Genomic DNA, 13,127 nt, shown 5'->3' with positions numbered 1-13,127 from the left:
GAAGGATAAGGCTATCAAACGGCTCCTAGCTATGATGGCTATGCCCTTCCTCCAAGTTCAGAGGCAGCAATACCAGTGGCTGCAAACCTCAGAAGGGGAGAGTGCTCTTGAGCTAAGGCCCTGCTTGTGGACTCCTCATAGGTTTGTCACTGTGAGAAAAGGATGTTGGACTAGATGGGCCATTGGCCTGATCCAGCAAGCTCTTCTTATGCTTAATAGACCAGCCTCCTAGTTACCAAAGGTAGCTCCAAGGACAGCAAATGACTTGGGCATGTGGAACTTCAGGCATCTATATCTGGCCCTTGAGACTGCCAAGGCCACACCCCCTCTGTAGGCCACACCCCCTTTTGACGCTACCACACCCCTCTTTTTGCCTGGCTGGACTGTTTGCTTGATGATGGCTTGTGCTTTCCTGGGTGAAGAGGGGTATGTAGAAACTAACCTGCAGTATAAAGGTAAGGAGCCACCAAGCTAAGGTACCAGTGCCATGTAGTTCCTGGAAGGAAGTCCAGAGGGGAATGTGGAGTTCGGGCTGGAAAAGGTTTTCCAGCCCTGAATTAAGGACTGGGATGAGAAGAAAGCTTGGAGGCAAGATTAGGACAGGAGGGAGTTTACTCCACATCAGCAGCTGAGTAGATTAGATGGGAGCACTGAGTCCCACAGGAAGGAATTTAGTGGGGGAAATTTGCAGGGATTATAAAATGCATTATGAATAGCATTCATTTTGTGTTTTACTTTCTTTATTGAGCCCTTGTCCTTAGAGTCTGCCCCCTGTTTATAACTGCACAAATGCTGGAGTTCTTCCACTTGATAGTGACTTCCTCTGTAACGTTGATTCTTATCAGCAAAACCAAAAGAAAGTATGACATGTTTTCAGTTTAACGCATCACCATCTGCCTTTATATCGAAAACAATTGCAAACCCTTCCGCTTAGGGTGATTTATTCTGCTTCTAACTACTCCTTTTATGGCAAAGTGGGAGCAACACTTGTGGACCTCCTAGTGAGGCGTCCTCCCAGCTCAAAGCACAGGCCTGATGGAGAAACTCTTCCAGTCCCATGAGATACAGCGGCGCACAAGATGGAACAATGCTGTCACTTCACATAAGGCCGCATCGTATGGACAGACTACCCAGGAACCTTTGCAACATTGCAGAATGTCCCTTGCTCATGCAAAGCTGTGGGGTCTGACTTCAGGGTTGTGAGCACGCCTAATTAGGGTGGAGGCAAATGCACACCCTCCAACACACTGAATCTCAAAACCGGGACGTGTATCATTGTGGCTGTGCTCCCATGAGATCACAGAGCCCAAAATATGCACTGGAGGAGGGGCTCTCACATGAGAGCACAGCATGCAAAAATCTGCATTTTGGGGCACCACACAAGATCGTGGCTCTGGAAAAAGCGCTTTTTTTTTGGGGGGGGGGGGAGATTGTGGCATGAGATCGCAGCCCAAAATTGCCACCATGCTCTCATGTTTTTTACCGGGTTTTACCGGCGCACTCGCAGGGTATGCAAATATGGCCCTCCAAGCTTCTCTGCTTGGCTCTTGAGATTCCCTCAAAGGACACTCCCACTCCCCAGGCCACACCTCCTCTCCCCAAACCATATCCCTCACCAACCCTGCTCTGTACTCTCTTCCATTGCTTTTGCCTGTGCCCTTGGAACCAGGCTCATGCAGAGCTTGTCTGAGGCCCGGGGGTCAAGTCTTGTTCTTGGCATGACAGTCTAACTTCAGCCAGCCACTGGCAGGGGCCCCCAATCAGCTTAGCCCTCTGAGGCCTGGAGCAAGTGTACCCAGCTCCCCCCTCCTGGCTTGGAACTGTGATCATGTCACAGAGGATGAAGAGGGTGGGTGGGTGGAGGAGGAGAATCCTCTGACTTCTGCTTGGCTGGAATGTACCCTATTGTGCAACAACACCCACACCTATTGTTCTGCCCACTTTCCCCCCTGCACTTTAGAACGGAATGCAGCCGGAACCCTCAGCCTGAAAAAGGTTCCCCCACACCCCTACTGTAGGACCACAAGCTGTTTGGGACTCGTCCAGCTCACCCAAACTCTCTGTTCCTCACCCCACACAATTTTCTCTGTATTTTCCATCCTCCTTTCCTTCCGATTGTGTCATCCAGTTTCATTCAGGACTTCCTCCACCTACAGCCCATACTGTCCTTAAATAGACCATATTTTTCTGTGTATAACACGCCTCCGTGTATAAAACACCCCCTATTTGGGGGGATGCAAAATTAAGAAAATGGGGGGAGATTGCCCTCAGTTGTTCAGCTTTTGGGGGGAGGATTGCCAAGACTTGATGAGCTTTGGGGGGGGCAGGGATTGATGAAAATCGCTCAACCACACACGTCGCAAAGCCACCTATCGTGTGTCCCCGCGCCAATCATCCACCCTAGTGCTGCAGTGACAGCCAATCAACAACAGCCCTTGCCGCAGCCACCAATAACACGCCAAATAGCCGATGACAATCTTCACATCGTGGCAGCAACCAATCCCACGCCCCCCTATGCAGTATCTGTGTATAAGATGACCTCCAATTTTTAGCATAATTTCTTAATAAATAAACCTCATCTTATACACGAAAAAGTACGGTGTATCATGCATACCAAGAAAAGAAAAAAACCTCCAGGATAAAATGATTTTGTACCATCTGTACCTAGAAAACATTGATCCAAAGCCAGAATATTTTCAACACAGCATCTGAATCTATAGACATTTGCCCATAATGGATGCATCTCTATCTCAATGCCTATCCCAATTATTTGCAGAGGATGAGAATTGTAAGGTTGGGAAGGGGAGGAGGAGAATATTCTTCCCTGAAAAGAGTTTTGGAATAGCAGAGAACCCTCAGCTGATCTCTGTCATGGAAATAAGGCTCTTAGTGGCTACCAGCCATGATGGCCAATTTCTCCCTCCAACCACCGGAGGCAGGATGCATTTGAATACAGGTGTCCCTGTCACTTATGTGCAATTGACTTGCATGCAACCACATGTATGCACGGTGCCAGAAAATAATTAAATAATCCAATTCAAACCAATTAAATAATCCAATTCAAACCTGGAAATGATGGGAGAGAGCTGGAGAGTCCTCGTGGCTTGCGAGGAGACCCTTCCTAGAGCCGATGTCAGTGATGGCTGAAGAAGCTCTGAAGAGACTAGAGCAGTGTTTCCCAGCCTTGTGTTCCGTGGGCATAGGCACCGACTCCATGGGGCCTGAGCCCCCTCAAAAATTTGTTTGGGGGGGCTCCGCCCCCTCAATAATCTCAGGTGCCCCTCCAGCAGAGCGCCGCCGCCGTCCCTTCCTCCGCCTCCGGCTCCTGGGGCTGGGGGCTTTCCCCGGCCGGCGGGGCGGAGCTTCCCAGGGCCCCACCCAGCGGTCGCGCCTGCAAAAGTTGCAGCCCGAAGCGGCAACAGCAACGGCCCGCGGCGCCGAGCAACAGGAGCCTCTGCATCTCGCTTAGGCCGGCGGCGCCCCATGCAGCTGCAGCTCCCGCCGCGGCCTGGAGGTGCCTCCCGAGGCCGCCGCCGGGCCGCTGGGAAGTAGCCTGGTCCGCCTCGCCGCTGCCCGCTCCCCGTCCTCCTCCCTCCTCGTCTTCCTCCTCCTCCCCGCGCGGCCTTCGAGCAGGAGCCGGCGGAGCTGAGCATGGCTCGGGCGCTGCTGGGGCTGCTGCTGTGCTTGGGCTCCGGGGTGGCGCGAGGCCCTGTCCAGGCGCCCGTCGGGCTCCGGCTGCCCTTGCGGAGCGCGCCGACCCAGTCGCGGGAGCAGCGCTCGGCCGACGAGCAGGACGAGCCTCGCCCCGGTAGCGGCGGCGTCTTCGCCGACATGCTGGACAACCTGTGAGGCAAGTCCGGGCAGGGCTACTACGTGGAGATGACGGTGGGGAGCCCCCCGCAGAAGGTGAGCTGCCGTCGGGCCACGAGCTTGGCGCCCACTGACCCCCGTGGGCTGGCGGGCGGGCGGGCAGCGAGGGGTATCCGGCCAGGCCAGCTCCCCAACCCAATGCCCCCCAGCCCTGCCAATCTCACTTTGCAGCTGGCACCCAAAAAGGCCAAGGGCTGCGGAAAACAGACATGCAAATGGGGGCTTGCAGCGCAGCCGGCAGAGTGTGGGAAAGGGCGGCCGCCACGCGCCGGGCAAGGCGAGACTCGACGGGGAGGACACCGGCAGCAGCGCCCCCCCCTCCAGAAACCCGCTCCGGGCAGGTAATTCACAGAGAGTGGACAGAAGGAAGCCTTAAAGGGCTTCAGCCTCCCAGAGTGGCGGGGAATAATAATAATAATAATGATAATAATAAAATTGACAGGGGGTGTTTTTCTAGGTGAGGGGGTGGGGACTGTAATAACAAAAAAATCAGCTCTATATCAACCGCTGTTTTGCAATGAGGAATTGCAAATAAGGAAGATCAAAAGGAGAATGTTTTTTTTGGGGGGGGGACTCTCTTCCTCTTCCTCCTCCTCCTCCTCTCGTTCTTGCTCCTCTTCCTGGCAAAAGGGCTGCTGAGACCCCTTCTCTCTTGGGTGCCGGTGGGTGCTGTGACGTTGACGCTGCTGTGGCAAGTGCCTTTACTTAGCAGAGTGCATTCCCCTTTACACAGGAGGGGAGGGGAAAAAATTGAAACTTACACTTTCGTGCGTCCCTCCCGGCGCGACGCTGCGCGCTGACGTCACGGGGCTGTAATGGTGGTGTGCCTCAAGATTTTTTTCATCAAACAAGTGTGCCTTTGCCCAAAAAAGGTTGGGAAACACTGGACTAGAGATGCAGTGGGGCTTTGTTTACGCTGCTCAGCCTCCCCGCCTAACAGCTGGTGTGTGGGGTAGCACAGCAGTAGCAACCACCATTTTTCCACATGTCTTCCAGAATCCTGCCGGCCCCAGAGCTTCAATTCTAGTTGCGGGTCATTTTTGGATCCGGTGTTTTTTTGTCTGGATTGAAGAGAGAGGAAAGTCCCAGGTTCAGTCCCTGGCATCTCCAGACAGGACTGAGAATGTACCGTCTGAAATTTTGGGGTGTCACCATGGGTCAATGTACAATATTGAGCTAGATGGTCCAGCAGCTGGACTCAGTATAACAGGGAGGAAATATGCCCCAGTCCAACAGACACAAAAACCCCTGCAAATATGTTGGGATCTGAACATCAGAATTTGACAAAATAGAATACTGTACCATGCAATAAAAAAATAACAATAATAATTTTATTTTTTATACCTTGCCCCACTGGATGGATTTCCCCAGACACTCTGGGTAGCTTACAGCATATATAAAACACAGCAAAATATCAAACATTAAAAACTTCCCGATACAGGGCTGCCTTCAGATGTCTTCTGAAAGTTATGTAGTTCTTTATCTCCTTGACATCTGAAAGGAGGGTTTTCCACAGGGAGGGTGCAATAGTTATGTAAAACAACTTTGTATCATGAATATGAACCAAGTATGGAGAATATTGAACTGGTACATTCTTTGTAGGGGATGTGGGTGGCGCTGTGGGTAAAAGCCTCAGCGCCAAGGGCTTGCCGATCGAAAGGTCGGCGGTTCGAATCCCCGTGGTGGGGTGCACTCCCGTTGCTCGGTCCCAGTGCCTGCCAACCTAGCAGTTCGAAAGCACCCCCAGGTGCAAGTAGATAAATAGGGACCGCTTACTGGCGGGAAGGTAAATGGTGTTTCCGTGTGTGCTGCGCTGGCTCGCCAGATGCAGCTTGTCACGCTGGCCACGTGACCCGGAAGTGTCTCCGGACAGCGCTGGCCCCTGGCCTCTTAAGTGAGATGGGCGCACAACCCCAGAGTCTGTCAAGACTGGCCCGTACGGGCAGGGGTACCTTTACCTTTACCTTTTTTTACATTCTTTGTATATGTTACACATTGTATAGGTTGCTTATAATAGCTCACTGAAGGAGACCCATGGAAAAAATACATTGGGTTTAGTTATATTTAGGTTGATTGTGTCAATTAAAATCTGTTTGCAGGGTTGGTGTTTTTACATACACAATTCTCCTATGTCGAGAATCATAGTCCATAACCTCTGGAGGGCCCTGCCTTGGCCTCTGCTGCATAAGTGCATCCTTCTATCTGTGGCAACAGGCAGGCAGGAGTTGCTTCTCCTCCTCCAAAATTTGCACCTGAAAAGGTGAGATTTTATTCTCTCCACTTCTCCTCAAAGGCCTCCATCTCCCCCTGCTGTTTCCCGCTGGGAACTACATCTCCAGGTTTGCTGGAGCACACAAGGACTGCCCTCTACTTGCTCAGTAGTAGAGGTGTGGGTAGGGGATTCAGTTCATATTTAAAGCCAGATCTATCACATGCACACTTTCCAAAACAATGAGAACTGAAACTCCGTCATCTTTTGAAATCCATTCTTACCTGAATTTTACAATGCAATTCTCCAGCAAAGCAGTGTTTACAAAAATGCATAGCCATGGCGAAAGCGTGCATAAAAATGAATATATAAGTGAAAAAAACACTCAGAAATGCATTATATTAGGAGACATTGCTTGCACACATTTGTACATCAGTCAAAACTGCATGCGAAAATCTGTTAGGTAAATTTGTACTAAAACAATTTTCGGGAGTTTTTAAACACACCTACAAATTGCTGCAAAAGTGTGCAGAGCTGAACTTAAAGTTGGAAAAATGAGAAACTGGGAGAACCAAAATGGATGGATCCTTCTATCCCTGTTCAGGAGGACTAGTCCTGATGGCATCAGCTCACCAAGGACTGAGGGAAGAGATCTGGTTTTCGCCTATTTCGTTTTTAAACTGGGTATGGAGATGCCTGGGACTGTCTGCATGTGAAAGCATGGTTTTGACCCCTGTGGTGGCAGAAGCAAATGAACATTTCTGAACTCATGTTTTCCACAGTAACATTGAATTGGGGGGGGGGGGGGAGTATTCTCATTGTGCAAGAAGATGGGCAGGTGGGAAGGAGTGTTTAGCTCTTTATTCTCCTTCTTCCCTGCAAATGGGCTCTAGCCAAGTGGATACCATATCTGCTTTACATGCAAAAGGTCCCTGGTTCAATCCCCGACAACTCCAGGTAGGGCTGGGAATGGCCCTGTTATAAAATCCTGGGAAGCCCCTGCTGTTCAGTATAGGCAATACTGAGCTACAGGGACCAGTGGTCTGACTCTGTACAAGACAGCCTCCTATCCAGCCTTGTCATTCATGCCCCATCCTCCAGTCAGGCTTCTATCTGGTCCCTGGAGCTGGTCAGGAAACTAGTAAAGAAGGGCCGGGGGGGGGGCATGAAGGTGTGTGGAGGAAGGTGGAGGGTGTAGGAAAGAGGGCATATACTTAAAGAGTATACTGAAAAAGCAAAAGCAGCCCCAGCGGCTCAAAAACCTGACAGCTTCTAACTTATTCACTAACACAGTGTTCCTAGCTGACTCTTAAATAAGCCGTGAGGATGGTCTGCTTCCTGACAAACAGTAAGTCACAGTTTGGACCCCCAATGGTTGCACATGACAGCTCGGCTTTTAAAGACTTTCTCACATGTGCTGATGTTTCAGTGAATAAACAGACTTCTCTTGAAATAAGCATCCATGTAGGGGCCGTTTGCTGCTTCCATCATTACTGCTGCAAAATTCAGTCAGTTAAATATTTGTGCCCCATTCACAAATATTTCACTGCATCGTTTGTGTGTTCATGTCTTGCTTGTGGGCTTCCAATAGGCATCTGGTTGGCCACTCTGAAAACTGGATTCTGGGCTAGACAGGCCTTTGGTCTGATCCAGCCTTGTCTGCTGTCTTTCGCCAGTTAAGTCATGGTGCTTTTGCACCCAACTTCAAAAAGAAAAGCATACAGTAGCTCTTAGATTCCTTAAAATGCACTCCAAAAACCTCGATTATGACTGAAATATGTAAACATGAGCAAATCCATCAATCAGGTGAAAGCCATTGGACAACCAGAATTACTATATGGTAGCAATACTGGTGGATTGTTGTTTTGTTCTTTAACCAGAAGGGGGGGAACTCCCCCATTGATTTTAAATGTATGCAGTGCTACTGCAGTGTAGGATAGTGTAGATTATTCAGCCTTATCTAGCAATTCATAATAATCCGGGAGTTCCAGCAGCGATGGTTGTTATGAATAGAGGGGCATTATGAAGCATGTCCCTATTTTCATCTATGAAATGTTATTAAAAGGTATGGTATATCTGCTTAGCCTGCTACATATGATGCCAGCCTCTTGTTTAGCAACGGGAATCATAGGAAGCTGCCCTGTACAGAGTTAGACCATTAGTCTATCCAGCTCAGTACTGCCTGCATGGACTGGCAGTGGCTCTCCAGGATTTCAGACAGCAGGGATTGAACATGGGAGTCTCTGTGTGAAAAGCAGATGCTCTGTGGCTGAGCTGTGGCCTTTCCCCTGCAGTTCCCCCAGCCTGCCTTCTCTGACCTGGTCCACCGCACTGAGTAGCAAACAAAATTCCAGATCCCCCTCTTCTGAAGTAAAGATGTGCCGGTCTGGTTTCACTTCTGCAAACTGAAGCTTTAGTCGCGCGTCGCAAATGCTTGGATTTGAGCTGTGGGCGCCTTTTCTCTCGAAAGGAGAAGTGAGACCCACCTCTCGTGGAATTACACTTGACATTTTGTGAGTTTCTCTGGAAAGAAATGTGGGTGGAAATACATGGGTAGAATCCTAGGGAAATCCACACTGGGGATGGAAGTGTATATATTCACACAGCTTCGTCCCCAAGGACACACTCTCCAGCTTCTACAAAGGCAGCAGGACAGAAGAAAGCTCCAGACCTTGAGAAGAAGCCAACCATGGGCAGTCTGAAGACCGCATTCCTGATCGCCCTCATCCTGACTCTCTCTTATCAATACACAGAAGGTGAGCAAGTGGCACTTTCCTCTTCTTATACTGTATATATGTGTGTGCTTGCTATAATATTTAAGAACTATAAAGCCTCAGAGTCTCTTGCACTGGGAAAACCCAGCAGATCACAGGCTGAGGTCCTGGCATCTCCAGTTAAAGAATCTCAGATATCAGATTCTTGGCAAGCAGGTGTTGAATGGTGGCTTAGTGCTCATACATTGGTGTGCATGAGTGCTAGAGAAGAGGAAGGGACCTCTGTCTCATAGAGCTGCAGTGAGCGAGAGAGTAGACCATGCCCCAGCTAGAGTCAAACACACAGGTGGTGTTTGCCAACTGATTAGAGGCAGGAGGGATCAGTGCATCACTAACAGCAGCTCAGTGGGAAGATGGAGCTATTCATAGCATGGAGGTGAACATGGTCACCTGCCGTCAAATGTCCATGAAGCATCTGCTAAATTTTAGCACAGCGACAGGGACTGCAAAGCCGGCAACCCCAAGTGTAACTGAATCAGCGTTCCTCCTAACTGCTTCCTCTCCAACGTGCTGTGTGTATAGAAAATGCCTTTGGGAGGTTTGCTTTGGTAGCTCACAGCACGCCTGTTTCATCTTGCACTTCCTGGCTAACATTCCAGCAGGGTATCAAAGTGACTCTGCTACCAGACAGCTATCCTCTGTCCTTAGAAGGAAAGCACCTCTGAATATGCAAAGGAGCATTGCTGAGTAGACATGCGTGAGATCAGGCTACATGCCTCAATGACAGTAAATATGAGTGTTGTGTCATAATAATGGTCAAAATAATGTTCCTCTCTTCTCTTCTCTCCTCTTCCCCCACCACCTTCAGCACTGCGTCCTCGGATTCCATCAGACTGTTGTGAGGGATATAGGATGGGAGGTCAAATTCCCCGCAACAGAGTGCAGAATTACTACAGGACTCCCAGTGATTGCCGCTTGGATGCTGTTGTGTGAGTACAGAACGCCACTCCCCAATTATGTGTTCTCCTAACATTCAAATAAGGACACCTAGGTGGCCTTGACTGGGGTGAGGGTGTCAGAAAAATCATTTCTCGTTCCATTAAATGGCATTTCATGAAGTTTCTCAAATTTGTGTTGAGCTGCAGTTGGAGCATTTGTTGAACCATTTGTGATGAGACCAGGCAAGTGGAGGTTTTGGGGAAAATAACAAGTAAAAAGCAGCCTCTGAGAGTTCCAGAGGTTCCTCTGAGCTGCTTTTCTAGGACTTGATGGGAAGAGTTGGCCCCAATGAAGAGATGGACAGATCTGTCAATTTCAGAGAGAGAGAGAGACAGACAGGCAGGCAGGCAGGCAGACAGACAGACAGACAGACAGACAGACAGACAGACAGACAGACAGAGATGAACAAGGGTTTGGGGGCAGGGGAGAAGGTAAGAGTTGGAGAGGAAGAACAGCCAAAACACAGAGAAAAGGAGGATAAGCATTGCTGTCCCCACAATGGATAAAAGTGGGGCCACCTGCCTCCATATGTGCCCCTCTGTCAACTATTGCAAGGGGATGAGGAACCTCAACCCAAGCTTCAAGTGCAACCCTCCAGGCCTCTTTCTCCAGCCCTCAGGACATTTCCTAGACCAAGGCCCTCTCCAGCCCCACTTTGCATCTTCTTTGTGTCTGGAATGAACCTCCCATTGAACAGGGACCATGCTTCTTGAACGCCTGCATGGAGGATGTGACCATGTGTGGAAATCTCTGGCTGTGGAGAAAGAGCCTTCTCAGTGGTGGGGTTGGTGGCTTCCCCCAGGAAAGTGCCTGTTTTTGTGTCATTTCAGTGCTTGGCAAATACCTTTAGGGGTGTTTCTTTTAAAAAGATTTCCCAGGCTTTTAAATTCTTTGCTTCAGTTTCTTTTTCAGTACTGCTCTTTTAGGTGCTGCTGCCGTTAGTATCACGCTGGCCTGCTTTAATTGTGTCCCCCAGCCAACCCACTGTGTTTCCACCTGCCCTGTCCTGTCACTGATCTGGCCTGCTGCTTCAGGTGTCGTGGAACATACTATCCCATTTGTGTTCAAATAGGATTCAACTGTAATGAAAAAACACAGTTTGTTCTGTTATGTAAATTGATGTTGCTTTGTTCTGTTGTTTATATATGTCATTTTGTTATTATATAAAAATGACAAAAAAATAAATGGATTAAACAGCGGCCAGTCAGTGGGGAACAGGTGAGATTTTGCGCACTTCAGGAAGTGAAATCACATCTAGGATTCCTGCACTTCCAACAGCTAGTAGATCTTCTACACAAGAGGAAGGGAAATACGATTACAGGAGGCATACGCCAAGAGATCGTTTCTAAACCAAGTTATTTTGCCTTTTCTCTACAGGTTTGTTACAAAGATCGGTAGGCGTGTCTGTGCTAATCCCAGGATGTCATGGGTGAAAAAATTAATGTCACAGCTGAGAGAAATTAAACCATAATTTTGGAGAACCAAAGGAAGAACCTCCGCTGAACAGGAAGGAAGACAAAGAGCCGCTATCCTCCTTTCCAGCTTCTCTGCTTCCTTCTGCTTTTTTGCCACTCACAAGCAAACATCTATAAGCATTTAAACAGCACTGAAAACAGTGTAGCTGTGGCCACTTATGCACTGTCAGAAATGCAACATCAAAGAAGAGGATACCAATTTGCATAATGAATATGTATACATGTAAAGTAAGATATAACTGTTATAGTTTAACTAGAAATACAACGCATCTCACCATTGTGGGGCAGGCAGGCTGTGATCTAGGTGGTAAATGGGGATGGGCAACTACAAGGCCTCTGCTCCTTTCTTTTTTAAAGGTTCTTTTAGAGTCTTCTGAGGAAGGGTAGTATATATATGTGATAAATAATAATAATAATTTTTAACTGGAATAGGTTTAAGGAGATGTATCTCCTCCGACAACCCTTCAAATATAGAAGGGCCCATCAGATTACGTATATAGGCTAGTTAATGCTATATGTTTCCCGAGCTCCTCCCCAAAATCTGGGAATTGTAGTTTGTGGCCTACTAAGAAATGCCTCACTCTTTATTCAGTGACATTTCCCAGAATTGCTTGGGCTGGAAACCACAATCATTAGACCATGGTCAACACTGCTTTAAAACTGAACTGCGGACACAGACATGGTCATGGAAGGAGCAGAATAACGGCAGAGTCTTTGAGGGTCCCCTCTCCACCATTTGCACTGTGGACTTTCTGAATTCATTCATAATATTAGCTAACACCAGATTATGTATGGAACCATCAATAGTAACTGGCAAGCAAGCTGTATTTACGACCGTCATATATATTCAATGCCACTGCCATCGCTGGGCTATTGATGCCTCCTTGCTTCCTTGGCCCTTCCTGGCTTCCTCCCCTCCCACATTTCTTCCCTGCAAGAACCTGAACTGTCCAAAGCAGCTCTCAAAGGGGGGTCTTCCCCCTCCTCCTCCTTCTGCTGCTGCTGCTGCTACAGAAATTAAGCTGAAGACTTCTTGGAGCAGGACCTTTTCCATGCTTGGCAAAGTCCCTCCTGAAGGAAGCCTGGCAACAGCCTCAGTCAAGAAGACCTTTTGTTCTGTTAGGCTGCAATTCTTCCTGCTGACTGACATTAGCTTAAACTTTCCTATGTTTATGGAAGTTTTAAAGAAGAAAGATGGAATATAAGCTTAAAATAATAAAGATTTTTTTTCAATTTATTCGATTCATTCATTCATTCATTCATTCATTCACTTAGTCTCTAACAGCATTTGTAGGCTGCCCCTTAACAGAAAGTTCTTTAGGTGGTCTTCAATAAATGGCATTCATGATCCTTGGTGTCATCCCTTTGAGCTTGCCCAGTTCTGGTCTTCTTCTTTTTTTTAAGCACAGAAGGTGCCTACGAATTTTAAGTGCCCAGAGTCTTCTGAACAGTTACTTTGGTGACATGCCCATAGGTAAAGGTAAAGGGACCCCTGACCTTTAGGTCCAGTCTTGAACGACTCTGGGGTTGCGGTGCTCATCTCGCTTTATTGGCCAAGGGAGCCGGCGTACAGCTTCCGGGTCATGTGGCCAGCATGACTAAGCCGCTTCTGGCGAACCAGAGCAGTGCACAGAAATGCCATTTATCTTCATGCCGGAGTGGTAACTATTTATCTACTTGCACTTTGATGTGTTTTCGAACTGCTAGGTTGGCAGGAGCAGGGACTGAGCAATGGGAGCTCACCCCGTCGCGGGGATTTGAACCGCCGACCTTCTGATCGGCAAGTCCTAGGCTCTGTGGTTTAACCCACAGCGCCACCCGTGTCCCATAGATAATGCATGGCTTACTTACTTCACAGGC

At 48.5% G+C, this 13,127-nt stretch overlaps 1 protein-coding gene across 1 annotated transcript; it reads left to right on the top strand.

Moving 5' to 3' along the window:
- Window positions 1-8,519: 8,519 nt before the first annotated feature.
- Window positions 8,520-12,504, top strand: LOC114603012 (C-C motif chemokine 3). The gene is made up of 3 exons (XM_077931830.1): window positions 8,520-8,835; window positions 9,662-9,782; window positions 11,170-12,504. The coding sequence occupies exons 1-3, from the start codon at window positions 8,769-8,771 to the stop codon at window positions 11,261-11,263; spliced, it is 282 nt and encodes a 93-aa protein (XP_077787956.1). The 5' UTR covers window positions 8,520-8,768; the 3' UTR covers window positions 11,264-12,504.
- The last annotated feature ends 623 nt before the right edge of the window (window positions 12,505-13,127 follow it).

This window comes from Podarcis muralis, chromosome 7, assembly GCF_964188315.1.
Source record: "Podarcis muralis chromosome 7, rPodMur119.hap1.1, whole genome shotgun sequence".
Lineage (NCBI taxonomy): Eukaryota > Metazoa > Chordata > Lepidosauria > Squamata > Lacertidae > Podarcis > Podarcis muralis.
The sequence above is the reverse complement of the archived record's forward strand: the minus strand, read 5'-3'. Positions and strand labels throughout refer to the sequence as shown.